Raw genomic sequence first — 27,815 nt, forward strand, 5'->3', positions numbered from 1 at the left:
AGTGAGGAAGAAGGCATGAAGTGAGGAAGAAGGAAGGAAGGAAGTGAAGAAGAAGAAAGGGAGGAAGGAAGGAAAGAAGAAAGGGAGGAAGGTCAAGCAATGAGGAAGGAAGGAAAGGAGTAAGGAGGGAGGGAAGGAAGGAAGGAAAGAAGGGAGTAAGGAGGGAGGAAGGAAGTGAGGAAGAAGGCATGAAGTGAGGAAGAAGGAAGGAAGGAAGTGAAGAAGAAGAAAGGGAGGAAGGAAGGAAAGAAGAAAGGGAGGAAGGTCAAGCAATGAGGAAGGAAGGAAAGGAGTAAGGAGGGGGGGAAGGAAGTGAAGTAGAAGGAAGGAAGGAAGGGAGTAAGGAGGGAGGAAAAGAGGAAGGAAGGAAGTGAGGAAGAAGGAAGGAAGGAAGTGAAGAAGAAGAAAGGAAGAAAAGAAGAAAGGGAGGAAGGTCAAGCAATGAGGAAGGAAGGAAAGGAGGGAGGGAAGGAAGTGAAGTAGAAGGAAGGAAGGAAGGGAGTAAGGAGGGAGGAAAAGAGGACGGAAGGAAGTGAGGAAGAAGGAAGGAAGGAAGTGAAGAAGAAGAAAGGGAGGAAGGAAGGAAAGAAGAAAGGGAGGAAGGTCAAGCAATGAGGAAGGAAGGAAAGGAGTAAGGAGGGAGGGAAGGAAGTGAAGTAGAAGGAAGGAAGGGAGTAAGAAGGGAGGAAAAGAGGAAGGAAGGAAGTGAGGAAGAAGGAAGGAAGGAAGTGAAGAAGAAGAAAGGAAGGAAGGAAGGAAAGAAGAAAGGGAGGAAGGATAATATTATATATCCATTTAGCTTTTCTTGTGTTCTTTCAAATATTTAAACCTGTTTTTATCCGTCAGTTTGAATCTTGTTACCAGGCAGGTCCACCTTTATCCTCATTTACTAGCAGTATTTAATATAAAGTTGATGCTTTTCTCTTTACCCACAGCAACATTTAAAAAAAAACCCCAATAAAACCTAAAATAGTTTTTTTTTTAAAATTGTCTGACCACCTACAGATATTTTTCAATTTGCATATATTTCCCAAATCTCTTTACAGCCTAATTTAAAATGTGTTGTCATCTATTCAAAGTAAAGAAGTAAAGTTCATCATGTGTGTTTAGGGTTCTTCATCTCTGGAGTAGTAAAGGTAGAAGTTCATGTTACACTGAATTCATCCATGCTGGAATAAAATAACTAAAACCAGACATCTGAACACTTACTGACGAAAAAATCTTAACTTCATTTCTTGTGATTAATCTTCTTCTCTTCTAAAGAGCTTCAAACTCATCTGAGCAGAAACACTTCAGTTATGATTTTTCCTCCCAAACCACCAAAGTTTCATCTTTTAATAATAATAATAATAATAAAGTGAAGCTGAAACAATTAAATCGACTAATCGACAAAAAATCTGCAATTCTAACAATTTATTAAAATCATTTATCAAAAGAAACACTGATTAATTGTTCTTGTTTTATAGATTTTCTTTTTAATTTCTCAGTTTTATATCTATAAACTGAATATTACCGGATACAACAAGCCAGAAATCAACATGAACTAATAATAAAATACGATATAAAGACTCTTGAGACACAATAAAAACTCCGGACACACTTCTTTATCTTTAGAAAATAATTTAATGACATTTAAATCCAACATATAAAAAAACAACAGTGGAAGGACTTGATTCTCCTCTCCTTGCTATAATAATACTCTTTAATCATTATATAGAAGAATTTTGACAAAAAAAGCGACAGATTGCACCAGAGAGCATGTGAGCGAGGTCTCTTCCCCGTCGGCCGGTCGTCACAGCGTCCATCAGTCTTTGTGGCAGTCTCACAAATAACACGGGACAATGGAAAAGCCAAATAGAAAATACTTAGCAGGCAGCCGTGCTCCACCTGGGCTCCAAATTTCAAAGTTTGTTGTTTGTGTTTTTTTTTTTTTTTTCTCGTTTCAGTTTTAACTTAAAGAAAAGTCCTGTTTGTTTGTTTGTTTGTTCTCTTTTCTTTTTTTTTGTTTGTTTGTTTTTTGTTTTGTTTTCTCCTTGAGACAAAAAAAGAAAAAAGACAACGTGCAGCATCACTACAGGAGGGGGGAAACATCCTTTTAAAAAAAACACACAGGGTGGGTGGGGGGGGTTTAAACACCACAGTGAGGTCACAGCCCTCCCCCACCTCCCTCCAAACTCCCCTCCCGGGTAAATTAAATAATAAAAACAAAATAAATCAAAAAAAAAAAGAAAAAAAAGGGGTGGGGTGGGGGTGGGAATGAAATCCAAATGAAAAGTGACAGAAACAAAACAGGGAAGACAAAGTAAACACTGTCACTCAGCAGGTCTATACTTACGTACATGATGTAAGGAGGTGATATAAGGAGGCGGCAGTAGCCTCCGTGCAGAGGGTTTCTGTTGTCCTGGAGGAGGGGGGGGTGGCACCTCCCTCCCCCCTCTCTGTCTTACCTCTGTCTATCTGCAGTGTGACTTTATGCTATGATAACTTGCTGCTGTTCAGAGGAACGGTGGAGAGTCCCAGATCTTCCGTGTGAGCGGCTCTGACCTCAACTAAACTCACTCCGACCTCCTGACACCTCAACACAAGCCTCCTCAGTCTATCTGTGTTACCTCCTTCTGCTGACTCAAACTGCAGCAGCTGCAGGGGGAGAGACGGGAGGAGAGGAGGGGGAGGGGGGAGGACAAAAGGGAGGGGGAGAGAAAGGGAGGAGAGGAGGAGGGGGAGAGAGGGGAGAGACAAAGGGGAGGGGGAGAGAAGGAAGAGGGTCGGAGAGTGGGAGAGAGAGTGGAGGGAGAGAAAAGGAGGAGAGAGGAGACATAGAGGAAGGAGACAGAAGAAAGGAGAGAGGGGAGAGAAGGAAGAGGGAAGTGGATGGGAGAGACAGAGGAGGGAGAGAAAGGGAGACAAGAAAGGAGAGAGGGGAGAGAAGGATGAGGAAGGTTGAGACAGGACAGGGGAGCGATGGGAGATGGAGAAAGAGAGGAGAGACATGGGAGGGGGAGAGAAGGAAGAGGGAGGTGAGTGGGAGAGACAGAGAGGAGGGAGAGAAAGGGAGGAGGGAGATAGAAGAAAGGAGAGAGGGGAGAGAAGGAAGAGGAAGGTTGAGACAGGAGAGTGGAGCAATGGGAGATGGAGAGAGAGAGAGGAGGAGAGACAAAGGAGGGGCGGGAGAAAGGAGAGAGGGGAGAGAAGTGAGGGGATGAGAAGAGGGAGGAAGTGAAGAGGAGGTGGGAGAGAGAGGAGGGAGGAGACAAGGGAGGCCGAGAGGAGGGAGAGGACACAATACAGGCAGAAGAGAGACAAGAGGGGAAAGAGAGAGAGACAGGAGGGGGGAAAAAAGGGGAGAGAAAGGGAGAGGAATGGTAGAAGAGGGAGAGACAGACCGGGTGTGGAGACATGGGAGAAAGCGGGGGAGACAAAGAGGAAGTGGAGGGAGAGGGATGAAGAGAGACATAGGGGAGCGAAAGAAAGAAAGGGAGGAAGACAGAGAGGAGAGGCAGAGGAAGAGAGGAGAGACATGGGAGAAAAAGGGTTGGACGGGTGACAGGATTGAGAGAGGAAAAGGGAGCAGAAGGGGGGAGAGACACAGTCAGGGGAGAAAGGAGGGAAAGAAACAGAGGAGCAGGAGAAAGAGCGAGGGGAGGGAGAGACACAGAGAAGGGGGGAGGGAAATTCGAGGGAGGGCACAAGAGAGAAAGAGGAGGTGAGTAGAGAGAAAAAGGGAGACAGAATGGAGATAAAGAAAGGGAAGGAGGGAGGGGAGAGGAGGTGGGAGACGGGGGGGGGGGTGAGTGGACAGAGAGGATGGAGGGAGGGAGGAGAGGGAGGAGGGGGGGGGGGGCAGCAGGTGAACAGGTGTATAAACAGGTGTGGTGTAAACAGAAAGGCTTCATTTCAACTTTCATTTACACTCAGTCACATGACGAGTCTGCTGATCGGACTATTGATCAGATCAGAGTTAAAGGCCGAATGAGCCTAAAAAATACAATAAAGTAATAATTAATAATAAATAAATAAGAATATCGAGCCTAAATTTCATTTCCTGCAGCTCCTAAATCTCAGAGTGATGATTTTATAACTTTAGAAAGACGATAAAAAGCTTCTAATCCTAAAAATAGGAGCTGAAATAAGAAGTTGAGTCCAGTTAAAAGTGATTTCCTGCTCTGAGACGAGTCTGATCTCATAAAGATATCTGCAGTGACTGAGTGTAAATGCTGTGTGTGTGTGTGTGTGTGTGTGTGTGTGTGTGTGTGTGTGTGTGTGTGTGTGTGTGTGTGTGTGTGTGTGTTTGGTTTGTGTGTTAGAAACTGAGGAGGGTAAATTACATCTTTCCACAGGGCGGCACACATGGGAAGGTTCTGCAGGGCTTGTTGATAAAGAAGTCGCACCTATGGAGAAAACAAAGAAAGAGAAGGCGAGAAGGAAGAAGGGGAAGAAGAAGAAAAAAAGAAAAAAAAAAACACACCAAACATCGGAGTATTGTGTCAGTTCTCGAGGACAAAGACAGAATTAAAAAAAACAATAAACTAAACGTGAAATGAAACTTTAAAATTAAAAAGATCTAAACCGCCACATGTAACACGTGTGTGTGTGTGTGTGTGAGCGGAGATATGAAGCCTGCAGGGAAGAAATGAGATTCAGAAACATGATGAAGTGATGATGAAAAGCTGAGTTAGTTAAATACGCCCGGTTCTACAAATCTACTGTAGAAAACTAATAAATCCTGAATGAATATGATTATAAAGAATAACTTAAATCTAATAAACCCACCAGAAGTTAAATGTTATAAAGGATGGGTTCAGTTTTTCAAATCTGTGTCAAATCAGGTTTCCTGTTTAAAAATGTATTTCAAAGTTGATGTGAAGCTAATATGAAGCTTCAGTTTTGTCCAAATGAGTCAAATCTTCATCTTCTATGTTTCAGCGTTACAGTGTTTTTAGTATCAAAGTCTTTTTGTTCCTATACTTCCACCACAGCTCAACAGGAAACACTAAGAGGGAATCTGATGCTAAAAAGACTGTAAATGTGTCAGATATCACTTGATATGACTAACTCACACTGTTACCATAGTAACTATAATAACTATAGTAACTCACACTGATGAAGCTCAATAGAAGCTGATCAGAGACTTTATAATGACTGTGTGGACACACTGTGGATTTAATCCTCCATCACTTTACATTGAAAGCACATTTGAAGGAGATCTTTTAATAGTCAGTATGAAGAACAGGAGGAATGATTACAGAGAGGGGAAAAAACTTCTTTAACTGCTCATATGGACGCCTGACTGCTGCTTTAAGACACACCTGAAAAAAGGGGTGAACTTGTCCTTTAATGAATGAACTCTAACACTGTTTTAATTCCACCATTTCAACAATCAAATGACAATAAATGACCATAACTTATCCATAAAATATGAATTGAACATATAAATGAAATATGTGGATAACCAGTAATGTACATTTGTAGTCTTCTAGTGCAACACAGGACTGGTTGTATGAAGTCATTATTTAGACAAATGAGGATTCCTATAAGCTCATTTGCTGATGGGAAACTTGGCATCTGCCCTCAGATAAAACCTAAAAACACAGTTAGTAATTGATTTTATTCTTTAAATCAATTAAACTAAATGAAAAGGCCTGTGTGTGTTTTCTAATAAAACATCCTGACAGCACTGGACCATGTAGACTTGCTGACTCACATCCTCTCCATCACTGACTCACCTCAGATCTCTCCTTCAGCTCCCTCTCCACAGCGATCGCTCTGCAGGGAAACACACAAAAAGCGTCAAACTCACTTCTAGAAATATCTGATGCTAATAAAAAACTAAACAAAGTAGTAACAGTCAGTGTTTCACTCACATTTTCCAGTTGGCCAAACACTTCGGAGCGTTATTAGTCAACATCCGGGCCTGGAATTTCAGATGCTCGATGTTCCCGTCCTGCCACTCCTGGTGCAGCAACCTGTGCAGCGACACATCAGCACTGACACCAACAACAGTAACAACTCTGTTCCCCAGACTCAGACAGCATCCGACCGCCTGTTCCTCTGCTGGTTATTGTGTCTGGTTGCAGCAGAGAAGCTCACCAGTTTAATTAACCGTTTTAATAAAATGGACAGATCAGAGTCCAGACATGATGAGAGTTGTCTCATCTGTTGGCTGGGAGAGTCGTGAAGCATGAAACATGAAGCCGGCTTTGTTTGGAGAGCACTCAGAGGCCTCGGCATGCAGGAGATCCTCTGATGCTCAACACATATCAGAGCAGAGTTAGTCTAGAACGTGACAGACGCATCGCTCAGTCTCAAGCTTTCAGTTTTACTTTGAGACCTTCATCAGGAGCACATGTGGACTTCATACTGACTCTCTCGTTGATACAGTGAAGGCAGCCGTCTGTGGTGTTTTGGGGAACGCGGGAGTCACTTTGATAACGGTAGCGCAGCATTGCTATGGCAACCAAGGTCAGTGGATATGACCCTAAACCCACCGATGGGTAACTGTGTTTCCTTGTTTGAAGAATAATAACTCAATAGGCTAATTCAATTACTGTAGATGCATTGAGTATGACCATTTATGGGCGTGGATTATTCATGGTACTATCTGTGAAGACTTAAAAACGATGCACGGGTGGCGGAGTTTAGCTCAGTGGGAGGAGCGCCCACTGTAGTCCTCGCTGCAGGCGACCCCGGTTCGAATCCCGCACCGAGCGGTCCTCTCCTGCGTGTCATTACCCCCCTCTCTGCCTCCTGTTTCCTGTCTATCTCTACTAACCTGTCCATTAAAGGCAAAAAGCCCAAAAATATATACTTTAAAAATGATGCACGGAGGACAGTTTCCTCTCAGATCTGAAGTGACATCATGCATCTGATGGTGTTTTGATAATACTTTGATTCTCCTCGGCCGAGCTTCAATAAACACTTTCAGCGTAAGACATCCTTGACTCCTGTAACTTTCTCCATTACTGAGGTTAACCATTGACAAACTAATTCTCCTTAAACACCCTTTAAGGTCCCCAAAAGTCAGGTATGTCACCTCCTTTAGGGTCCCCTGAAGTCCGGTGTGTCATCCCCTTTAGGGTCCCGATAAGTCAGGTATATCACCTCCTTTAGGGTCCCTAGAAGTCAGGTATATCACCTCCTTTAGGGTCCCTATAAGTCAGGTATGTCACCTCCTTTAGGGTCCCTAGAAGTCAGGTATGTCACCTCCTTTAGGGTCCCTATAAGTCAGGTATGTCACCTCCTTTAGGGTCCCTATAAGTCAGGTATGTCACCTCCTTTAGGGTCCCTAGAAGTCAGGTATGTCACCTCCTTTAGGGTCCCTATAAGTCAGGTATGTCACCTCCTTTAGGGTCCCCTGAAGTCCGGTGTGTCATCCCCTTTAGGGTCCCTAGAAGTCAGGTATATCAACTCCTTTAGGGTCCCTAGAAGTCAGGTATGTCACCTCCTTTAGGGTCCCTAGAAGTCAGGTAAGTCACCTCCTTTAAAGCCCCCAGAAGTGCTCCTGATAATGTTTCTTTTTTGGCTTAATAGCTGTCACTTTATAGACTAACCTCCGTCGGATATGTGTTTATAGTTTCATGTTAAAGTGCGTGTCAGACCGAGTGTGTACCTGAGACCCAGTTCAGTGTTGTTGGGCATTGCGTATCGCAGTCTCTCCAGGACAAGTGCATGTTGGGACTGCGGCAGACAGCTCAGATAAAGAGAAACCACCTGAAGATTCAATGAAGAGTGAGTACAGTTTTCCTATAACTGGAGTCATGGTGTTACTCAGAGACTGAAAAAGGCAGGAAGTATGTTTTTACCAATAAATATGAAGTTTCCTGTGATCTGAAGGTATTTTAGAGACTTTTTGTTTCAACCTACTGACTTGATCTTGGTGATGTGAGTCTAAAACCATTTCTGACATCAGGTGAACTCTTCCCTCTATCTCTACTCTGACTGACAGCATGAAGGAAGGGGGGGGTGGTCTTACCTTGTTGTGGAAGCGGTAGCAGGTCCAGAACTCTGCAGGATTGAAGGGAACCTCGAGGCGAGACGGGACGGTGCTCAGACAGCGCTGGACCAGATCTGAGAACTTCCTGGACTGACTGTTGGCTGGAGAGTGAGCCAGCTGACTGCTGCTGAACACCAGATAACTGCAGAGAGAAACAGTGTGTGTCAACAGAACAGTTTTATTAATAAGACATTATAAAAGTAGATCATGCTTCCTGTAGGTGACACTGACTCCATCCAGAGTTTGTGAAGCTCCTCCAGCGGCATGGCGGATCCCAGCGCTCTCTCGAAGGCGTCCACCGTCTCGTCCACGGATCCTTGCAGCCACTGCCAGCGACTGCATCAACACACAACAACAGAGCTGTTACAACTTCACCTGATGGGAGTCACAACACCACATGTAGTCTCCCATGAATCAAGATTTATGTTACATGTGTAATAATCCACTGTGTATTAACTTCTTAGTTAACAGTATAAACATCACACACACCAATGAACCAGGTGGAGGTAGGGCATCTGCTGGTTGAGCTGCTCCTGAAGCTCCTTCGTGATGATCGGACCTGACAGGAGCTCCTCAGTGGCAAAACCCAGAATGTGTCTGATGAGAGGAAACAACAAACAAACCAACTTTAAATCTAAAGCTGCAACTATTAACTGATCAACAGACAGTTAAAGCAAGTTTCCAGACTCTCAAATATGAGAATTTGATGCTTTTTTTAGTCATATGATAATAAATTGAGTATCTCTGGACTGGACTGCAACAAGCTATCTTCAAGCTTGTACTGTAGCACTGAACATGCTATTAGTTGTTTGTTTAAAAGAGACAAAGTGGATGGATTAAATGCTTGTTGTAGGTCTCACAGTACCATGTAGACCTGGTTCATTCTAACGTAGGTCTGCTTTCATATTCAGTTCAACACAACGTACCGCAGGACGTCCACAGGCTTCTTCTGACTCTGTTCGTCCTCACACAGAGACAAGATGAATGCTCGAAACAGAGGAACCACAGCGCTGGACTGATCCTGTGGAACAAGATAAACAAACATTTAACTCTTGTGATTATAATTTAAAAGCTATGAATGCAACGTAGTTAAAATGACAAACAACAGATTACAGTTAGGCTACAAAAGTAGAAAATGGTAAAAATAAAATGTAGTAAAAGCTGGTTTTCATCCACTAAATAGCCCAAGTTCTCCATGGAACTACAAAGCTTTTATAGCCATCATTAAAGCTTACAGGAGCTGAGTGTTTGATACTGAGATTTTGGATGGGACATAACTATAAAGTCAAGATTATAACCTTCAACCCAACAGCTGCTGTCTCAAATAAACTAAGTGGTTGTTAAATATGAGTGTGTGTGAACTCACCTGAGCCATGAGGAACTTGCAGGAGTGATAGAAGATCTCAGCGTTGTTGGGACACTCTACCAAAGCGTGAAGCCACATGCTGACTGCCTGGTCAGCGTTTCCTTTGCTGATGTGGAGGTCTGCCAGAGCGTCTCGCAGCGTGCACGACTCCGGACAAAACTCCAGCAGAGACTCACACAGAGCGATGCCCTCATCAAACCTTCAGAGACACACAACAGCTTTAATCTGCTGCAAAATTTGCTTCAGACACAAAAGTCTCTTGAGTCTGATCTTCAATGACCCATAAATGTCAAGAAATGTATTTTAGTGATAACTTTGGTTAATAAAACTATGTTGACAGTTCAGAAAAGGTGGACCTAAACAATGAGCGATGTGCAGCACAACACACTAGAGTTACTGTGTAGTTCATCTTCATTTTCTAAGTAATAAGTTAATAATGATATTTGTAGTAAGCACAACAATAAACCAACACACTGCCTGCTATTAAAGATATAAATATACTGTCAAAAACAATCTGCAGCAGCGAGCTCACCTCTCCAGCAGCTTGTTGAGGAAAATGAGGTTTGAGTGCAGCGGCAGACAGGCCAGCGTCCTCTCACTCTGAGACAAAGACTCATCGCTGCACTGACAGATGGCATCTTTTAAACAAAGAGAAAACAGTGTTCATTTAAATTTGAACATTTAAAAATATTGGGCTTGTGGCCTCTAAATAATCAAATTATCACTGCAACATATTAAATGTGACGAGCTGTACCTTGGAAGAGAGCGATGAGGATGTCGAGTGGCGTGCTGATGTCCTGTGGCGTTCCCCAGGGCAGCAGGAAGTGCTCTCTGCTGAGCAGCCGGGACGGGCTGGACTCAGACGGGTCATACAGGCTGCACGGCAGCCGGTCGAACTCCGTCAGGTGAATGTAAGAGAGCCAGATCAACGCCCGGTCGCTTGGTGTCAGGTGGTCAGCGATGCTCCGGTCGAGAGCCGATTTCAACGCGTTCTGAAATCAGACACACAAATTATTATTACTACTATTGTTATAATGATTTATTTTATTTGATCTTAAAGAGAAAGACATTTTTCTGAACTGGTGGGATTAAAAAATGATGATTAAGATATCCAGGAGCTGCAGATGAGAATCCATTTACTTCATCATGGTGTCCATTAATGTGTCCTGGTTCAGAGTGATCAGCTGGGATCATAAAGGACCAACCGTTTCTGCAGGTTCAAGTTATATTTGAGACTTTAAAAGATCTTTTTAAAACTAAATAGAATATCAATTTATTTATCAATCAGTCTTCTGACTATCCTCTTGATGAATTGTTTGGGCTGCAACATATCCAAAAACAGTGAAAACTGCCTGTAATAATTTTCCAGAGTCAAAGGTGACATCATCAGATGTCTTGTAACCCAAAGATATTCAGTTTACTGCCATGTATGTCAAAGAAAAGCATCAGACCACCACTTTAGTGAAGAGAAAACAAGCAGATATTTTGTTTGTTTTTTTAATGACGAAGCATTTATCTGATCAAATAGTTGCCAATTCATTTCCTGTTAATCACCGCAGCTCTAATCTGTTCATCTGAACTGCTGTGAGATTTGTTCTTCAGTGTTGAACCACTCAATGCAACAGTAGTGAGAGAGTGGGATTAACATGAATCAAAGTTCATCTAACATCAAGTCAACAGCTTTCATACCTTTAGTAACTTCCCTGCTGTTAAATCTCAACATGTTTCACCTGTAAAATGGCCAGAGCGCTCTCCATCCTGCCTGTGAACAGGTTGAGGTCGACTCTGTAGAGCAGCGCCTCCATCAGCTGGAAGGACAGTTTCTCTGTGACACCTGACGACGCTTCGTTGAGGAGATACTGCAGCACACGCTCACACACGTAGTCCTTCCCCTCAAACGAGCTCTCCAAGTTCAAATACTGCAGGGGAGTCAGAAACATAGGATTTGTTTTTATTTATAGGATCTACAACACAAGGTCAGTGTATTATATATTTTTTTGATATAATTTAAATGCTGAGTTTTGGTTGCTGGTGAACATCAGGACTTACGTTCCACCACACTCTGTAGTCAGGCGCGTGCTCCACAGCCATCTCACACATCTCCTGGATCTCTTCCCGGCTGCCTCGCCTGGAGAACAGAGACAGGTAGTGGCTCCACACCTCGGGATTGTCGCAGTTAGTTTCCAGAGCGCGAGACAAAGTGTTCAAGGCGGCTTCCAAACACTCGGCTGCAGATCTACAACATGAAGAAATGATATCATAATTTCATGTCACAAAGAAAAGCGCAGGAAAATCAAAAAGGATGCAGATGCTTGTTTTAGTGACTCACATTTCATTTTGATTGAGGTATCTAAAGGCTAATTTGATCCACAGCTGGGCGTCTTGGGGACTTTCCACGACACTCGTCTCCAGGTTCGATATGTCGTCTGTCTCGCTGATAAAATACCGTTTGTCCTCTGAGGTGACGCACACATCCAGAGCAGACAGGCTGGTCTTTGAACCGTCATCTGTGCAGAGAGACAGTGGACAGACAGACAGACAGGTTAGCAATTTATCACTTTAAAACTGTTTAGGACGGCTGAATTTAGGCGTCTGCAGAGACCAGAGATTTGTAGTTTGGGTTTGATAGAAATCTACGAGGGCAGAAAATGTAACATTAAGCAACATTGGGGAAAAAATAAATAAATAAATAAAGTTGAATGGGTTAATGTGCTCATGTCAGCTTTAATTAATTAAGATTAGAAATGATGGTAGAGAGGGATGAAAGTCTTTACATCTTTGAGCTGTATTCTGTATCATCTTCGCATGAGAACATGACATTTACTCATGCCTCTTGGCAGAAAAAATTAATGTATTGTGAATAAGATTTGGATTATTACAATTAAGCAAAAAGGTCTTATATAGGAAATATCTGAAATGAAGCAGCAGCTGGTGTTTGCTCAGTGTTTGATTGACAGCAGCTGGGAGGCTAACAGTGTTACATTGTACAGAACAGGAGATAAAGTAAAATAAAGTCATGGACAGGCAGTGTATCACTAACAGGGATTTTGAAAAGCAACAACTAAAGCAGCATCTAACAGGTCTTGCTTGATTTTTGCAGATATGTTTACACAATGTTTACACTGTGCAGGAACTGAGCAGCTACTTAGCAACATAAGTGGTGCACTTTCCCCTGGATGTTTGTTTGGTGGCTGGTTTAACAAGCTCAGGTTCAGAGGAAGACATGTACTAATGTTTGTAAATTGGATTAGAAGAAGATTAGAGCAGGAAAGCTCTGTGGGTTGTTGTAGAGAGTCTGTGGCTTGTGTTGTGTAGCAGGATGCAATCAGGCTCAGTGTGATCATCTGCTCTGCCATCTGCAAGATTTGCTTTACTGTGTGGAAATATGGACTGTACTAATGTAAAATTAGAGGGCATCATCATGAAATCAGAGTTTTAAGTTTAAAATTTTCCCTTTTGGTTCAAGATTTTTTGAAAAGAGAACACAGGACAAATGATTTACAGACCAGTTATGTTGCTGCCAAAAAAGTTTAAAGTTACTCACCGTATCTTCTCTGCGTCGGGTTTCCACCTGTCGTCTCTTCCTCCGGGTCGTCCTTGGGGTGTTTACTCTGCCCTGAAGGCTTCGGTCTCCACCTCCTCATGTCTTTAGAAGTGGTGTAAGGAGGGACTGGAGGACGAAGAAGAGAACACAAGTCAGAAGTCAGGAAACGGTTTATTTTTAGCTGAGAGAATCTGTGTTTAAAGAAAGGTTCAGATACCGTGGCGTTTGCTTTCGTTCACTTTGCTCACGAGGAGGACGGCTTTCTGGTCGACTCCCATTCGGTCTTTGTTGGTGCCAAACAGCTTCTTCATATATTTTTCTACAGATAAAAGAACACAACACCCAATGACTGACTGAAGTAGAGTTTCCAAAGTTGAAAACACTGTTTTAAGAATATAGGGAAAGAAGTTTATTTTGAAGGCCCACCTGTTGCAGCACTGATGTCCTCGTCTGAGCTGCTGTCAGTGCAGCCAATCAGAGGCAGATTGTACGACAGAATATCCTGGAACAGTTGGTTTGCAGTCAAAGTGCAGTTCCTCATGTGCTGCCTGAGTGCAGAAGAAGAGGAAACAGACATTAAAGAGAATAAAAAGGATAAGCGGAAGGTAAAGAGAGAGTTTAACTAACATGTTCTCACCATCGACATTCATCGTCATTGCAGGTTCCTGTGAGGTCAAACCGACAGAAACACGTCTTTGGTTCTATAGTGTTGCTGTATGTGACGGAGCTCAGAGACAACTTCTCCTTTGTCCTGTAATACGGGCTAAACCTGAGAGACACAACATGCAAAAATGAATATAAACAATCCATCTACAGTGCATACAAAAGGAATTCACCCTATTTTACAGTTTTGTTTCAGAACATTGAATCAAAGTTTATTTTTTATTTTATTATTTAGTGTGGTGCTTCTTGCATATACACAGGTGTATTTATACTGCATATACAGGTATATTTATGCTATACTCAATTCAAACCCTTCGACTAAATAAAGGTGACACATGAAAACCTCCAAGTAACACATTTTATAGGAACTGTTCATTAAAAAGCAGAGCCTGTTGTGGAGTCTACCTGTACGATCTGAAGACTAGAAGAGGGCTGTGATAAGGTCCAAAGGGAACAGGCTTCAGATCTGTGTTTCCTGCTGCGGCCTCCACCTCCACTGAAAACACCTGCACAGTCAACACGTAACCATGGAGACCAAAGTCAGAGTATGAAGACACACAAGTTTCAAATTTAAATTTCAATCATGTCACATTTATGGATTCAGAATTGTACAATTTTTAAAAAACACCATCATGTCTGACAAAACTAGAGTAAACTGAGTGTGTCAGAGCTCTGGTTTCATCACCTTTCCAGTTGGGGTGTTATCAACATGTTCTCCCACTTTCTGCAGCTCCAGCTGCAGCAGCTCTCCCAGCCGTGCCTGCTGCTGGTACCTCTGTTTTAAAGAGTCTATGTCCAGCCCCGCAATCATCTCTGAAGGCTCAGGGGAGCTGCTTACAGTCTTGGCAGGCTTGGCAGTGTTGCTATCTTTGGCTGGAGTTGAGCTCGTCTGCTCCAAGTTAGGTTTTGTGGAGGGGTTTGTTTGACGGAAGGAGTGTCGACGGCCGCTTTTGGTAGCGGCGGCAGCAGCAGCAGGAGGTACAGATGTAGATTCTGACTCGTGATCTTCAGTCTCTGGGACGTCCTCACTGTCTAAGGTGAGTTTGTCCTGGGTGAGGTCGTGCAGGGAGGGCTGGGGCAGGAGTAAAGGGCTGGAGGGAGGAGGCAGCTGACTCGGAGGTTCAGGGGGTGTGGCGGCTCGTGAGCGGGGTTCTGCGGGCGGCTCTGATGTGACTTCTTTGTTGCGCAGAGCTTGAGCTTCCTTCAGCTTCTGGATCTTGAGGGCGTACTCAGACTCCAGCTGCTGCAGCCGCTGCTTCTGTGCGATCAGCTCTGCAAAGTGACGCTCCGAGTTGAGAGAAACTCCGTCTACGCGTGGCAGCTTATTGGGCTGAGAGGGGAAACAGAGAAAAGCAAAGTCAAGCTACAAGTAATACATTCATTAATGAGTGATTGAAGGTGTATCTGGTCCTCATATTCATTCATATTAGCTTCAGATCAACTTTTAAATAATTTTTTTTTTTACACAGATGAAGGACTGTGGATTTTGTCCTCCATCACTTACACTGTAAGTGCATAATGAAGGGATCTTCTAATGGTCAGTAAGATCAGGAGAAATGATTACAGCAAGAAGGCTCCTGACTTGGCTTCTGTTGTTTTAAGACACCCTTGAAAACAAACTGCATTGCTCACAGTAATGTAGATTATCTGCCACTTTAATCATTAAACGTCACTATTAAACGTCTCATCTTGAACTTTTTTTAATCCCATGTTGTTTCCATGCTACTTAAACGATGTTAGCTGTAGTTATTGTAGCTTACTGCACACTCCAGCAGCTGTGTAACGTTAAATAAGCTAGCTGCCAACACTCCTGTTTTTTCCGGGTCTCTCCCGTATTTCAGACCCATCTCCCTCCGCCCTCCCGTAATTTACAAGCCCCAACTTTGGTTGTTAATAATAATAAGAAGCGCATAATATTTTGAAAGTTTAGACCGGAAGCCACCGGAAACCGCCGCAGCTCCGTTGATTTGAACGAAGCTGAAACACTTCACGGCGAAATGTTTTTTTAACTGTACATAAAAGTGCACATTTTCCAGCCTGCACCAAACAATTCCGAGTTTACCGACTAATTATTACAACCAACATGTGTTGCGTGAACCATCATCTTAACCTGCTCTAACTGCTAACGCTAATGTAAGCTAGGTGACCTTAACGGGCAGAAAACAACTACTGCGTGCGGTTAAATACTAAAACAAATACTAAATAAACTTTAATTAATTACCTTTTAGTTGTATCTACAGATTACCACGTCAGATACTGTAACGATAAGGTGAATTGACTTCTATTCAACGGCCATGTTAACGGTCCGACGGTTATATAACAGTAACGTTATAACGAGCTGAAACTGTTTGATTATGGGTAACGTTGGCAAAACGTCAAAAAGGGCAATGTCACAAATTCACCAACATGGCTGCAGGACCAGTGTAATAATTTACTAACTGTCCACAGACTGCTGGTCCTGACTGGTGTTCTGAGATAATAGTAGTTTGTTTAACTGGTAAGAAATGTGTGTCCATAATGTACTGCTGGATATCTTGTAACAGTAACCGTTAGACCAACAACGGACATTTTTTTTTTAGCATTACGTCAGCCGTTTTTGTGCCATTAAAACTGGACGTTAACAGACGTTTAGACCGTCATGTTGGACATTTAGTGGTAAAGTCGCCAATTTGAGAGAAAGTGAGAGGGCCAAAACGTCTGTTAAATGTTCGGTTGTAACACAATAATGCCTGACGATGTCAAAAAGAAAAAAAAAAGTTTAATGTCAGAGATTCGGAGTTTGTTTTCCTCGAAATATCCAGATTGGTGTTAGGGTTCACCTGCAACCCAACTTCCGGTTTGACCCAATATGAAGTTCAAGTATCAAGTGATATTGCACCTTTACACCTTTTAGGCCATTAACTGCTTTATTTATTTATTTTCCCATGTGAAGAAAACATGGGCATATGATTATTTACTTTATGTATACAAGTGTATTTGAGTTAAATGACTGAAATAAACTAAACAATCAATACTAATGCATAATAAACAGATTATTGATACTGAGGGAATCCATACCATTAGCATCATAAAAAATAAAAAAAATCAGTTATGTTAAAAAATGTGTTGTAATGAAGATGGATGGTCGTGTTTGTGTTGCTCACCAGAGTCTGGTTGGAGTTCAGTCTGCGTTTGAAGCCTCTGCCAGCGGCCTGCTGAGCCAGAGTCAACTCCTGCTCCAACCTGACAGCCACACTCTTCTTTAAGGACACCCGACGTTCAACACGGTGCACCTGAACACAAACAAATACAAGAGGAGCATTCAGTAACAGTAGTGGAAGACACAGATAGATATATATAGAAGCCAAGAATGTCCCTAGAGTTAATCATATCGTTATCTTCAGAAAATGAGCTCAGTTATTATGAGATAAGTACATAATAAATCTGTTATCACAAGAAAACCCAAAGGTCGTTTCCCCTTTATTATTTATGTTTATCAGAGATCAGCAGTGGCAGGATCACCTCTGTCAACAAGGTTCCTCTTTTAAAATGACTGGAGCTGATAACTCATACGAGACATCTGAAATATAACTCTGGATACACACTGCTTCTTGTAAGACACCAAAAGCCTGGTTTCATCTTTAACAATGTGTTATATTTTGAAAAAAAAAGCTTGTTATATTATCCATTGTGTCAAATCTTCATTTGAAAAGTAACTAAATCTGTCAAATAAATGTAGTGGAGTAGAAAGTATAATATTTCCCTTTTAAATGTTGTGAAGTGGAAGTATAAAGTAGCATTAAATGGTACATCAAGACTAAATATTAACGCTAACTACTTCTATGTGTGTATGTATAAGATGTGACTCTGGACCACCCACCTGCTCCTGGAGCTTGTTGAGCAGCGTCCTGTTAGCGCTGACGATCTTCTCGGAGGCCATCAGCTGCTCCCTCAGCTTGGCCACCTTGGTCTCGGCCGCCTTCAGAGACTCCCTCTTCTTCAGCTCCTGTTGCAGCAGTTGTCTGAGGATGGTCTCGTCTTTCTGTAGCAGATCTCTGTGTGACAGGAGGAGGAGGAGGAGGAGGAGGAGGAGGAGGAGGAGGAGGAGGAGGAGGAGGAGGAGGAGGAAGTACATTGATTTACTGTGTCTGCATTAGGGCTGCAAATAATGATTCATTTTTATCATCAATTAGTCTGCAGATTAGTTTCTCCATTAGTTGATTCAATATTAAGTCAATGTAATGTGTAATAATTATATCATTATGAAGAGTATGTTTCTGTGTGTGGGTTTTTTTAATACAATTTATGGTGTTTTATACAGTTTATATACAGTTTATTATCTATTTTATACAGTTTAGGTCAGAGGTGTCAAACTCATTTTCATTCAAGGGCCACATACAGCCCAATTTGATCTCATGTGGGCCGGATCATTAAAAAGATCGAAGAAAAAATAAGGAGGGAAGGAAATAGGAAGGGAAGGAAGGAAAGAAAGGCAAAAGGAAGGAGGGAAGAAAGGTAGGAAAGAGAGATAGTGAAGGATGGACAGACAGAAGGAAGGAGGGACAGATGGAAGGAAAGAAGGAAGGACAGAAGGAAGGAAAAAAGGAAGGAAGGACAGAAGGAAGAAAGGAAGGTAGGAAGGAAGGAAGGAAGGAAGGAAGGACAGATGGAAGTAAGGAAGAATGGAAGGAAGGAAGGACAGAAGGAAGGAAAAAAGGAAGGACAGAAGGAAGAAAGGAAGGTAGGAAGGAAGGAAGGAAGGAAAAGAGCACTGGATGGCAAGTGGGCCAGATCGCACCCCTCGGCGGGCCATATCTGGCCCACGGGCCGCATGTTTGACACCCCTGGTTTAGGTGTTGCCACTCCAGAACAAAGTATATATATATTTTTTAAAGTATGTATTTATGTATATATGGAGAGAAAAAAACAGAATAATATAATAAATACTATCTCCCAAATGTTGGATTACGATATTTGACCTGTGTTTTTTGAGTCCCTGCTCTACTTCAGTCAGCTTCAGCTCGGCGGCCGACTTCACGGACAGATCCACCGCGGAATCGGAGACGGCAGGAGAGGAAGACCTCAAGCTGTGATCCTTCAACATCTTCTGCTTCTCTCTGCTGCAGGAGCCACAAAACACATCTTTATAAACATCAAACACGAACCCAGAGCCAGTGTTTCCTGATCTGACTCTGTGTGTGTGTATGTGTGTGTGTGTGTGTGTGTGTGTGTGTGTGTGTGTGTGTGTGTGTGTGTGTGTGTGTAGAGAGAGAGTGATATACCTGGCGATCTCCTCTTTCAGCAGGCGGTACTCGGCCTTCTTGGCTTCAGGTAAAGCTTCAGGAGTTCTGACTGGGTTGTTCTCCTTCTCGGATCCTGAAGCACCCTTAGGTTTCGCTGCCTGGAAACGTCAGATTCATGTTTCAACATCGTATATAATATATGTATAGTAATAATTTATGATATTGTATATGCACAATTAGAACAAATACTTGCTGCATTTGAGGCAAAATAGGGCAAAAAGCCCAAATTACGAACATATATTCAAATCAAGCACAGTTATGGCTCTGGATCCCATGTTACAGCAAACTAAAGGAAGGAAGCAAGGAAGCAAGCAAGGAAGGAAAAGAGTAAGGAAGGAGGGAGGGAGGAAAGGAGGAAGGAAGGAAGGAAGGAAGGAAGGAAGGAAGGAAGGAAGGAAGGAAGGACGACAGGAGGAGAGAGCAAAGAAGGAGGGGAAGTAAAGGACTAAAGGAAGGAAGCAAGGAAGCAAGTAAGGAAGGAAAAGAGTAAGGAAGGAGGGAGGAAAGGAGGAAGGAAGGAAGGAAGGAAGGAAGGACGGCAGGAGGAGAGAGCAAAGAAGGAGGCTGATGGGCGTTTTTATTGTCAGTTTCACTGCACAGTAATACTATATAATTATCTTTACAGTGTCTCTACCCGCAGCCTTTACAGTTATTATTGAACTCTTCAGGACAGGAAAAGCCAGCTGAGCATGTGACCCACCTCTACAGTCCTCCTGGCTTCTTTGATCATGAACTCCAGACCTCCGAACATGGCCTGCGAGGAGCTGGAGGCGTCCACGTCGGAGTCGCTGTCGTCCGAATCGTTGAGTGAAACCACCACAGACTTGTGCCGGGGCAGCTGGAGAGAAACAGGCCGAAAAAAAAAAACAACAGGTGAGAATCCTCCACCAGGACACAAACTCTTATTATTATTACTACTATCACTACACATACTGAGCTTAACATTTATTGTCCTCGTGTGAGTGTTGTCAGGTGTGTCTGTAGGATTGTAATTAGTGCTGGGCGGTATGACCAAAAATGTATATCACGGTATTTTTCAAAATAAAAGTGGTTTCACGGTATATGCATTTTTTTTTTCTGCATAATCAGCTGTTCACAACATCTTCTACTGGTTGAGAGAGGAACTACTACTCTACTGCAGTAGATTGACTCAGGATGGACTATTTTACTATTTTACTGTCATGATGAGTGAATGTTCCTGTTTTTCCCCAATTTCCCCCAATTTCTAGACTCATCTCCTGCGGCTCTCCCATTTTGTCTTTTCTCCCGGGAATCTCCCGTAATTTAAAGCCCCAACTTTGTTTGTTAATAATAAGAAGCGCACAATAACAAAGGTTTTATTTTGAAAAGCTTAGACAGGAAGCCGCTGCAGCTCCGTTAGTTTGACAGAAGCTGAAATACACGGTGAAATGTTTTAACTGTGAGTAAAAGTGCAGAGTTTCCAGCCTGCGTCAGACGATGCTGAGTTTACTGACTAATTATTAAAAACCAGGATGTGATGTGTGAACTATCGTCATGGTAACTCGCTCAGCAGGCAAACATCTTCTGCTGTTTGTTGAGCGGCAGGAAGCGCAACACTGAAAAGGGTCCCGCGTTGCGTGATGAAATACACCGGTATGGTGCTACATCAAAAATTCATATCATAACGAAAATATACAGTCTGATGGTCAGTTTCTAGCCCACATGTGTCAGGTGTTACTCTGTTGTCATGGTTACTTGATGCATATCTCTCAGGTTCTTACCAATAGCGGAGCTCTGGGAGCGTGGTGTCCTCTGGTGAACTTGTTAGTGCGTGATGGCGGCACGGTGTTGAGGCTGACGGTGCTCAGGTTTCCTCTGGTTGGCTGCTGAACATGCTGAGCGTCAGGCGGACAGCTCGGAGACGGAGGACCGCTGTTGGTCTTCTCCTGCAGACATAATGTTTGACACTTTTAATGCTTCCTGTCCACTGTGATGAAGCGAGTGGAGAAGAAATCAGTCAGTAACGCTCACCTCGCTCGTTGGCACTCTCTTGTTGGCCATAGACATGAGACACGTCTCCCTGAGCAGCATCTCCTCCTCCTCTTCCTCGTCCGCGAAGGGCGGTTTGGGAGGAGGTTCCAGCTCGTCAGGCGGGGGCGGGAGGGGAGGCGGTGGGGGAGGAACGCCCGACAGCATGGGGGAGAGGAAGACGTGAGCGAAATCCTAGAAGAAGGAAACAGAAGCTTAATTTTTATCTCTGTCTTCAGCTCAATTTATGCATGAACTCTAAAACTCTGCTGAGACACTGAGACTTTTGATTTAATGCATTTTAAAACATCCTACTTTAAACCATCTAACTATTTTACATTATGTCTATTGTCTGTATATTTTCATGTCTGCTGGGTCATCATGTCCTCTACGTCAATACTTGTTTGCCATGTTTCTCTAGTAACTTGGAAAAAAAGTATTTTAAAATGTATTATAAATGTGATCAGTAAGATAACTAGGACTGGTTACCATGGCAAACTGAGCCGAGTCTGTCACATAGAGAGACGTCTGAGGGAAACATCCTGGGTTTTCTGCAGCAGACGCAGCGTGTGATGGCGAAGCGACTGTCAACAAAAAAAAAAAAACCCCATCATCAAGACTTCTGTAATCATATTTGAAAAGGTTTGAGTTTTCATTTCATGCTTTTGTGAAGTGTGAATGAAATATTAGATCATTTAGACACCAAATACAACAAAGACTTCCAGGGATGTAGAATCTAAACCAGAATACAACATCACTCATCTGTTTTTAATGGTTTTTGGACAACAGCTGACGTCTGAGTCTCCACACAGTGCCTGTTAGTTGATCAATGCTGATCAGTGATTGGCTGCTCACCTGGTGAACCGGTCTCACTATCTGTGTCCATCGCCACCTCGTCATAGTTGTCATACTGGTAGAGGTTCCCTGAGGCGTCCAGCCCTGTTTTACCCGTTGACTTCCTGTGTTCTCGATCTCTGGACTGAAAGAGAAAAACTAATTAACACGTTTCAACTGTTTGTTCTCGAGTGTTAATACAAAAGTAACTTCAGCATGATGAGACATGACAGCAGCTGAATATGAGCTTCATACCAGGGTTTGTTTTAAACTTTTAAATGGTAACTGGACTGTACTTATATAGCGTCTTTCTAGTCTTTGCGACCACTCAAAGCGCTTTACATGACACGTCATTCACCCTTTCACACACATTCACTGATGGCAGGAGCTACTACGCAGGGTGAATGGTTAAACTCCCATCAATAGGGATTCATACACACACAATTCATACACACATTCACACACCGTTGGCGCAGCAACAGGAGCAATCTGGGGTTAAGTGTCTTGCCCAAGGACACATCGACATGTGGACTGGAGGAGCCGGGAATCGAACCGCCAATCTTCCAATTGGAGGACGACCGAGCTACCTCCTGAGCCACAGCCGGCAACTTCTAGATGTCTGTCTTATATCAATACTTTCTCATATTTCTGCTCCTGCGTTTTCTTCTTATTCTCCTTCTCTTGGGAAGAAGATGAAACATTTTTACATGCGACCTTAAAACCAAATTCATATAAAGATACAAAGACACTAGACAGCTAGATAACTCTACACAGTACACTAGTGCTATTGTAATTATGTTGGCGGTGTTTCTCTAACTCTCTAATCTTTTACTCAAACAAGACTTGAGGGATCACATTTCACGTCTCTGCTACACCTGAAGCTATTTGCATTGTTTGAACACAGCTGCTTTCAGTCTGCGTCTTCATAAACTGGAGTGAGATTCATAAATGCACGCCTGGAGGACATTTTCCAAAAGACACTGGAAAGAAAATAAAGAAGTCATAACTGAGCTACAAGCATCCTTCAAGTTTTTTTTAAATCAAACAAAGCTGAGCGTGAGGTATCTTACTTTACTGCGGGTCTGCATCTTCCCCCCCACCAGCTTCATGAAGCGGTTGTACTGCTCGTCCTGGTTGGAGAGGTCTCGTATCCGTCGGATTTCGTCTTCCCGTTTGCGTCTCTCGTCTTCTTCCTGCCGCCGCTTCTCCTCCTGCTGCCGCTGCATCTTCCACGTCCGCAGCTGCTGCTTCCTGAAGGCCTGCTTGGCTGCGGAGCCTGAGAGACATAGAGAGAGAAGAACAAAGACCGGAATTAGTTTATTAAAGGCTCATATAGGGCTGTGAAATATATCGATATCGTGAAATGAGACTTGATATCGTAATATGGTGATGAAGCGTAGGTGTTTTAGCTGTTCTATTATTTGCCTTTTACCCACTTTGTCATTATTCTGCCCTCCCCAGGTTTAACTGACTGGCTTGTTTGGCTTATTGTAATATCATCATGTGGCATAAAATTCATCTTTCCTGGTTTTAAAGGTGGCGTTACAGTAAAATGATGTAATTTTCTGAACTTACCAGATTGTTCTAGCTGTTTTATTATTGGCCTTTTACCACATTACTCATGATTATTTATCAAAAAGCACATTGTGTAAATATTTTGTGAAAGCACCAACAGTCATCCCTATAATATTATTATTATATTATTAGGTTGATTTTATCCATATCGCCCAGCCTAGGCTCATATTTAAACACATGTAACCAGGTAACAGGCAGATACGGACCCTTCTCACCTGGACTGATCATCTTTTTGGTCATGTGTGGTTTCCCTGCAGCTCTGCTCCTCTCCAGCGGGGATTTAGGTCCAGGTTTAAGGCTTGGTTTTAGCCTCTCTCTGTCTGGCAGTCTCTCTCTGTCTCTGTCCGCAGCTCTGGCCCCGGTCTTGGTCCTGTCCCGTTCCCGCTCCACAGGCTTGGACTTGTTTCTGTTGTTCCTCTCTGCAGCAGTAGCGGCGGCGGCAGCGGCAGCAGCAGCAGAGGAGGCGGACCTGGTGGTGACTCTCTCCGTTCTCACCTGTCTGCTGGGTGAGGAAGAAGCGGGGGTGGTGGTGGCGGCGGGGCTGGAGCTCTTCTCCTGGACCCCCTTGGTAATCCGCTCCCTGCTCCTCTTCATCACCTGCTGCTCCTTCTGCTGCCACTTCTTACTGGCCGACTGCAGGGCGAGGAGACGCAGCTGCAGCTCCGACAGCTCCTCCTCCTCCACCTTCACCACCGGCTGTTTGGAGCAGAGAAGAAGTTTAACCAGAGCTGGACTTACATTAACTGAGTCCAGACTGGTTTATGGTTCTGTGTTTCCATCCTGCAGTAAATTATTTTCAGTAAAGAGCTTCACGATGTCAGCTGTACCTTATCTGGAGAGACGGCCGAGTCCTCGCTGGACGCTGACGACGTTCTCCGACACAAGCACACCTTCTTGGCTTTCTCCTTCCCGTCGTCCTCCGACTCCTCGCTGAAGCAGGAACACGTCTTCTTCGTCTCCTCTGCCTCTTTGTCAGTTTTCTGCTCCGTTTCTGCTCCTGCTAGTGTCGTTACTTCTCCTTCTTCTTCACCTGGAAACAGAACCAGACTTTATATATTAAGAAAAAACCAACAAGAGGCTGAAAACTGATTCATTTCTGGCTCAACTCATCCTTTTTCCTTTTGCGATTGTATCTTTATTACATTGTAATTAACTATCTAATACATTTGGGATAGTTGTTTATAAATTATATATGAGTTTATAAAGGAGTAATGAGAAAAGAGAAGGAATTTATAAGTATATACTTCTTCCTACTCCTTTATGAACACTGTTATTCTTGTTTTGTTTGTCTGTTATATCTGTTTTTAGTTTCATTTTCCAAATAAATGCATTAATTAATTTTTTTTTTTTTTTAAATAACTTGAAGGACTGTAAAACATTGACATCATGTTGCAAATGCCCAATAACTACAGACTTAGCCACTCAGTAACGATCACATACAGAATATCTACAGTTTATATTGTGTGTTACAAAATAAAACTCCTACAATGAGTCCTTTAAATGTGTAAATATGAACTATATCTTTCATAGTACTGCCAACACATCTACTCTAATATATGCAGGTGTGCACGTACACCAGAAGACCTGAGACAAAGAGAAACATGAGGGCAATAAAACAAGATTTTAAAGAGTAAATAAATGCACACAGCAAAATGAATCTAATAATTAAGGAGATAATAATGACTGCACGCGTCAGTCTGTGCTTTAAAATCCACTGAACTGAAGGGGATGAGCTACTAGTCATTTATTTACAGAGCCAAAAAAGTTCAATATAAGTCAACTATGTCATTCAGGGATTCAGTTTACAACTAATTCTTCCATTTCTTAAAGAACAGTGGTAAAACTTAGCCTCTACCTAAAAGAAGAACTGACTCAGACTTATTATTTAGTTTCTAGTGTTTACTTCTAGTCTTCCTTCACTCACCCTCCTGCTCTCCATCACCCTTCCCCTGCTCGCCACATTTCTTCTTGGGCTCTTCCAGGTTAACGGGCGTTGGAAGTTTCTGACGGAGCGGTTTGATGTTGAAGGCCTGGAACACTTTCTTCATCTCCGCTGTTTCCTCTGCTCCCCCGGGACTGGGAACGCTTCCTGTGTCAGTTACTGGTTTGGTTTCTGCAATACTGGCGGCGTGGTCCGAGGCCTCGTCCCTCTCCGGGGAAGAGACGGGCTCCAGAGCCATGGTCTCCTCTTTACGGATGCACTCCAGCTCCAGCTGGATCTGCTTATACTTTGACAGCAAGTCCTCGAAGGACTCATCAACACTGGTGTCTGATTTGGCAACGTTGTGAGCAGCTTTTCTCATCTGATTCCTTCCTAGCGGCTTTTCTGAAGTCCAAATGTTAAAGAAAGTGGAATTATATATGCATAAATGTGTGTAAGTAAGTGTAAGTATGGGTGTAAATATGTCTATCTATATATTAGTACTTATAGGGTTAATTATTTCTAAGTTATATGGATACACTTAACTCTGTTATTTAATTTTTCCTTATTGCTGAGACTGTTATGGGGCGATGTAATATGTTGTGTTTGTTGCAACTGGTGGTTATTTTCACTATCAATTCATCTGCCAATCATTTCTAAAAAAATATATAACAAAGAAAATCATCAAATATTCACATTAGAAGCAGGAAGCTGTCAATAATTGGCACTTTTGTTACTTTAGAGCTGCAGATGACAATTATGTTCATTACTGACTCATCTGCTGATTATACTCTCAGTTAATGGATCGATTCTACTCAATAAAACATCAGAAAACAGAGAGAATATCACTGGAACCGAGGGCATGCGGTGACAACATTGATTTGAGGGTTTCCTTTTCCTGTCAGACGGTGACTCATTATGACACCGGCTTTGACTTGTTATCGAGATAAGACGAGAGCTTCAACAAATAGACGATTAAAGAAATTGAACATTGAACCAACAGCTGTTTTGAGCAAAGTTGTTTTTTTAAAGCATGAAAAACAAAATATTTGATGGTGCCAGCTTCTCAAATACAACAAATTGGCACTTTATTGCTCTTTAATTTAGTGTTTGTCTGACAAAATGAGAAATTTGATGATGTCAACTTGTGCTTCAGGTTACTTTCATGGACCATTTTATTGACTTAATGATTAATCTGGAAAAATAATCAGCTGATTAATGTGAATACTATCACAGCTGTTGCCCTAAACTAAACAATCAACAGGTTTTAAAGTCTGGAAACACTGAGGAGAAATGCAAAAAACTATCTCTCTCTCTCTCTCTATTGAACTGACATTCATCTAGATAAATAAAATGTCAAATTAACATAGACACACTGTTACATTTGGACATATTCAAATATTAAAAGGCCTCTACAAACACTGCATCCTTTTCAGAGGAAATGAAACCTAAGTCAGACGCTCACAGGCAAATCCTTCTACTAGTCACCACCTCTTCAAGCCTCCTGCCATCTCTAGGCGACACCAGACTATACAAACCCGCACCATATTATTGTGTACTTATTCTTTATATGCTCAGGGATTCACCAACTTACTTCCCTTGTTATGCTGTCCATAGTTACACAATGACAATAAAACTTATGTCTTATGACAGTGTAATCTCAGTTATTTAAATGCCCCTTGGTGGTGCACTGTAATGCAATCAGTGGCCCCATGATATTTAGTTTTTTTTTGTGTGTGTGTGTGTGTGTGTGTTGTAACAATTACACAAAGAATAAAAAACCTTTCTCACAGGCAAATCTTTCTACCTGTCAGCACTTAACTTTATGACAGTGTAATCTCGGGTATTTAACTATTCAAATGCCCTTTGGTGGTGCACTGTAATTCAATCAGTGGGCCCTGGTGTTGTTTTTTTTTTTTATGTGTGTGACAAATTACAGAAAGGAAAAAGGATACGTTTTCTCAAGGGAGACTCTTTCTTGTTGCTGCTGTGACTCTCTCCGGGCCCATAACGACCGGGGGGAGCTCGGTTATTCCCACCACCTCCTCCCCGGTTTCCTCGGTTCCAGCAACCGCCTCCACGTCCTCCTCTGTTCGGCATGGCCCGGTGCCTGAACCTCCCCAGAGCTCCGTGACTCCGCTCCCAGAAGTTGGACCGTTGGCAGGGCGGCGGCTCACCGTGAGGACCGAGCCCGGGCATAGGCATCTGCATCGGGGGTTGTAGCGGAGAGGGAGGCCGGTCGGGCCCGCTTGACTCACACTGCAGGAAAGGGCCGAGGTTGTATGGCAATAACAGGCGGAAATCTGGTGGAGGGTGGCCCATGAGTGGCATCATTTTATGTGGGTGTTGGTGGTGTTTTCGTGTCCGTAGAGGAGCCCTACCACCACCTCCACCACCAGGCCCACCTCCACCACCAGCCCCACCACGCCGGCTGTTCCCATCCCCCCCCCGCCGCCGGATCGGCACACTCTCCTCGGTTTCATCATCGCAGATCTCGCCGTCTTCGAGCTCGCCTTCCTCCCTCGGAGAACGGTTGTTAACTGTGTTTAAATCCATGTTGTTGTGAAGTAATAAAAATAAAAATAAAATACACAAACCGTTACTAGCTAACTACTGTCGGTAAACTCATCGGTAAATACATTTTTGTGCCG

General features: G+C 42.9%; 1 protein-coding gene across 2 annotated transcripts; it reads right to left on the minus strand.

The window, feature by feature from the left end:
- Positions 1-1,609: 1,609 nt before the first annotated feature.
- On the minus strand, positions 1,610-27,815 carry LOC128358559 (zinc finger C3H1 domain-containing protein-like). Of its 2 annotated transcripts, XM_053318890.1 has the most exons (35): positions 27,120-27,815; positions 25,168-25,569; positions 24,071-24,273; positions 23,459-23,939; positions 22,739-22,944; positions 21,690-21,813; positions 21,324-21,418; positions 20,838-21,029; positions 20,588-20,752; positions 19,546-19,683; positions 18,825-18,943; positions 18,522-18,662; positions 17,423-17,597; positions 16,707-16,835; positions 14,249-14,893; positions 13,969-14,069; positions 13,538-13,669; positions 13,327-13,448; positions 13,118-13,219; positions 12,901-13,026; positions 11,686-11,863; positions 11,406-11,592; positions 11,087-11,275; positions 10,111-10,348; positions 9,889-9,994; positions 9,357-9,555; positions 8,917-9,011; positions 8,480-8,587; positions 8,222-8,326; positions 7,970-8,132; positions 7,607-7,707; positions 5,862-5,963; positions 5,724-5,763; positions 4,326-4,388; positions 1,610-2,637 (listed from the first exon to the last, which is right to left on the minus strand). In XM_053318890.1, the coding sequence occupies exons 1-35, from the start codon at positions 27,718-27,720 to the stop codon at positions 2,476-2,478; spliced, it is 6,435 nt and encodes a 2,144-aa protein (XP_053174865.1). In that variant the 5' UTR covers positions 27,721-27,815; the 3' UTR covers positions 1,610-2,475. The 2 variants fall into 2 exon arrangements, with proteins under 2 accessions (XP_053174865.1, XP_053174866.1); XM_053318891.1 differs by lacking the exons at positions 24,071-24,273; positions 25,168-25,569; positions 27,120-27,815 and having other exon boundaries at positions 23,450-23,545.

Source organism: Scomber japonicus, chromosome 5, assembly GCF_027409825.1.
Source record: "Scomber japonicus isolate fScoJap1 chromosome 5, fScoJap1.pri, whole genome shotgun sequence".
In the NCBI taxonomy this organism is placed as follows: domain Eukaryota; kingdom Metazoa; phylum Chordata; class Actinopteri; order Scombriformes; family Scombridae; genus Scomber; species Scomber japonicus.

What these genes read in the sequence shown, in the direction of transcription:
- LOC128358559 (XM_053318890.1), bottom strand. Translation starts at nt 27,720, where the DNA reads ATGGATTTAAACACAGTTAACAACCGTTCTCCGAGGGAGGAAGGCGAG. An exon ending in CTGAAAGAGGAGATCGCCAG is followed by an intron (nt 18,663 to 18,824) that starts GTATATCACTCT and finishes TGGCTCCTGCAG; the next exon opens with CAGAGAGAAGCAGAAGATGT. An exon ending in TCAACAAGCTCCAGGAGCAG is followed by an intron (nt 16,836 to 17,422) that starts GTGGGTGGTCCA and finishes GTTTGTGTTCAG; the next exon opens with GTGCACCGTGTTGAACGTCG.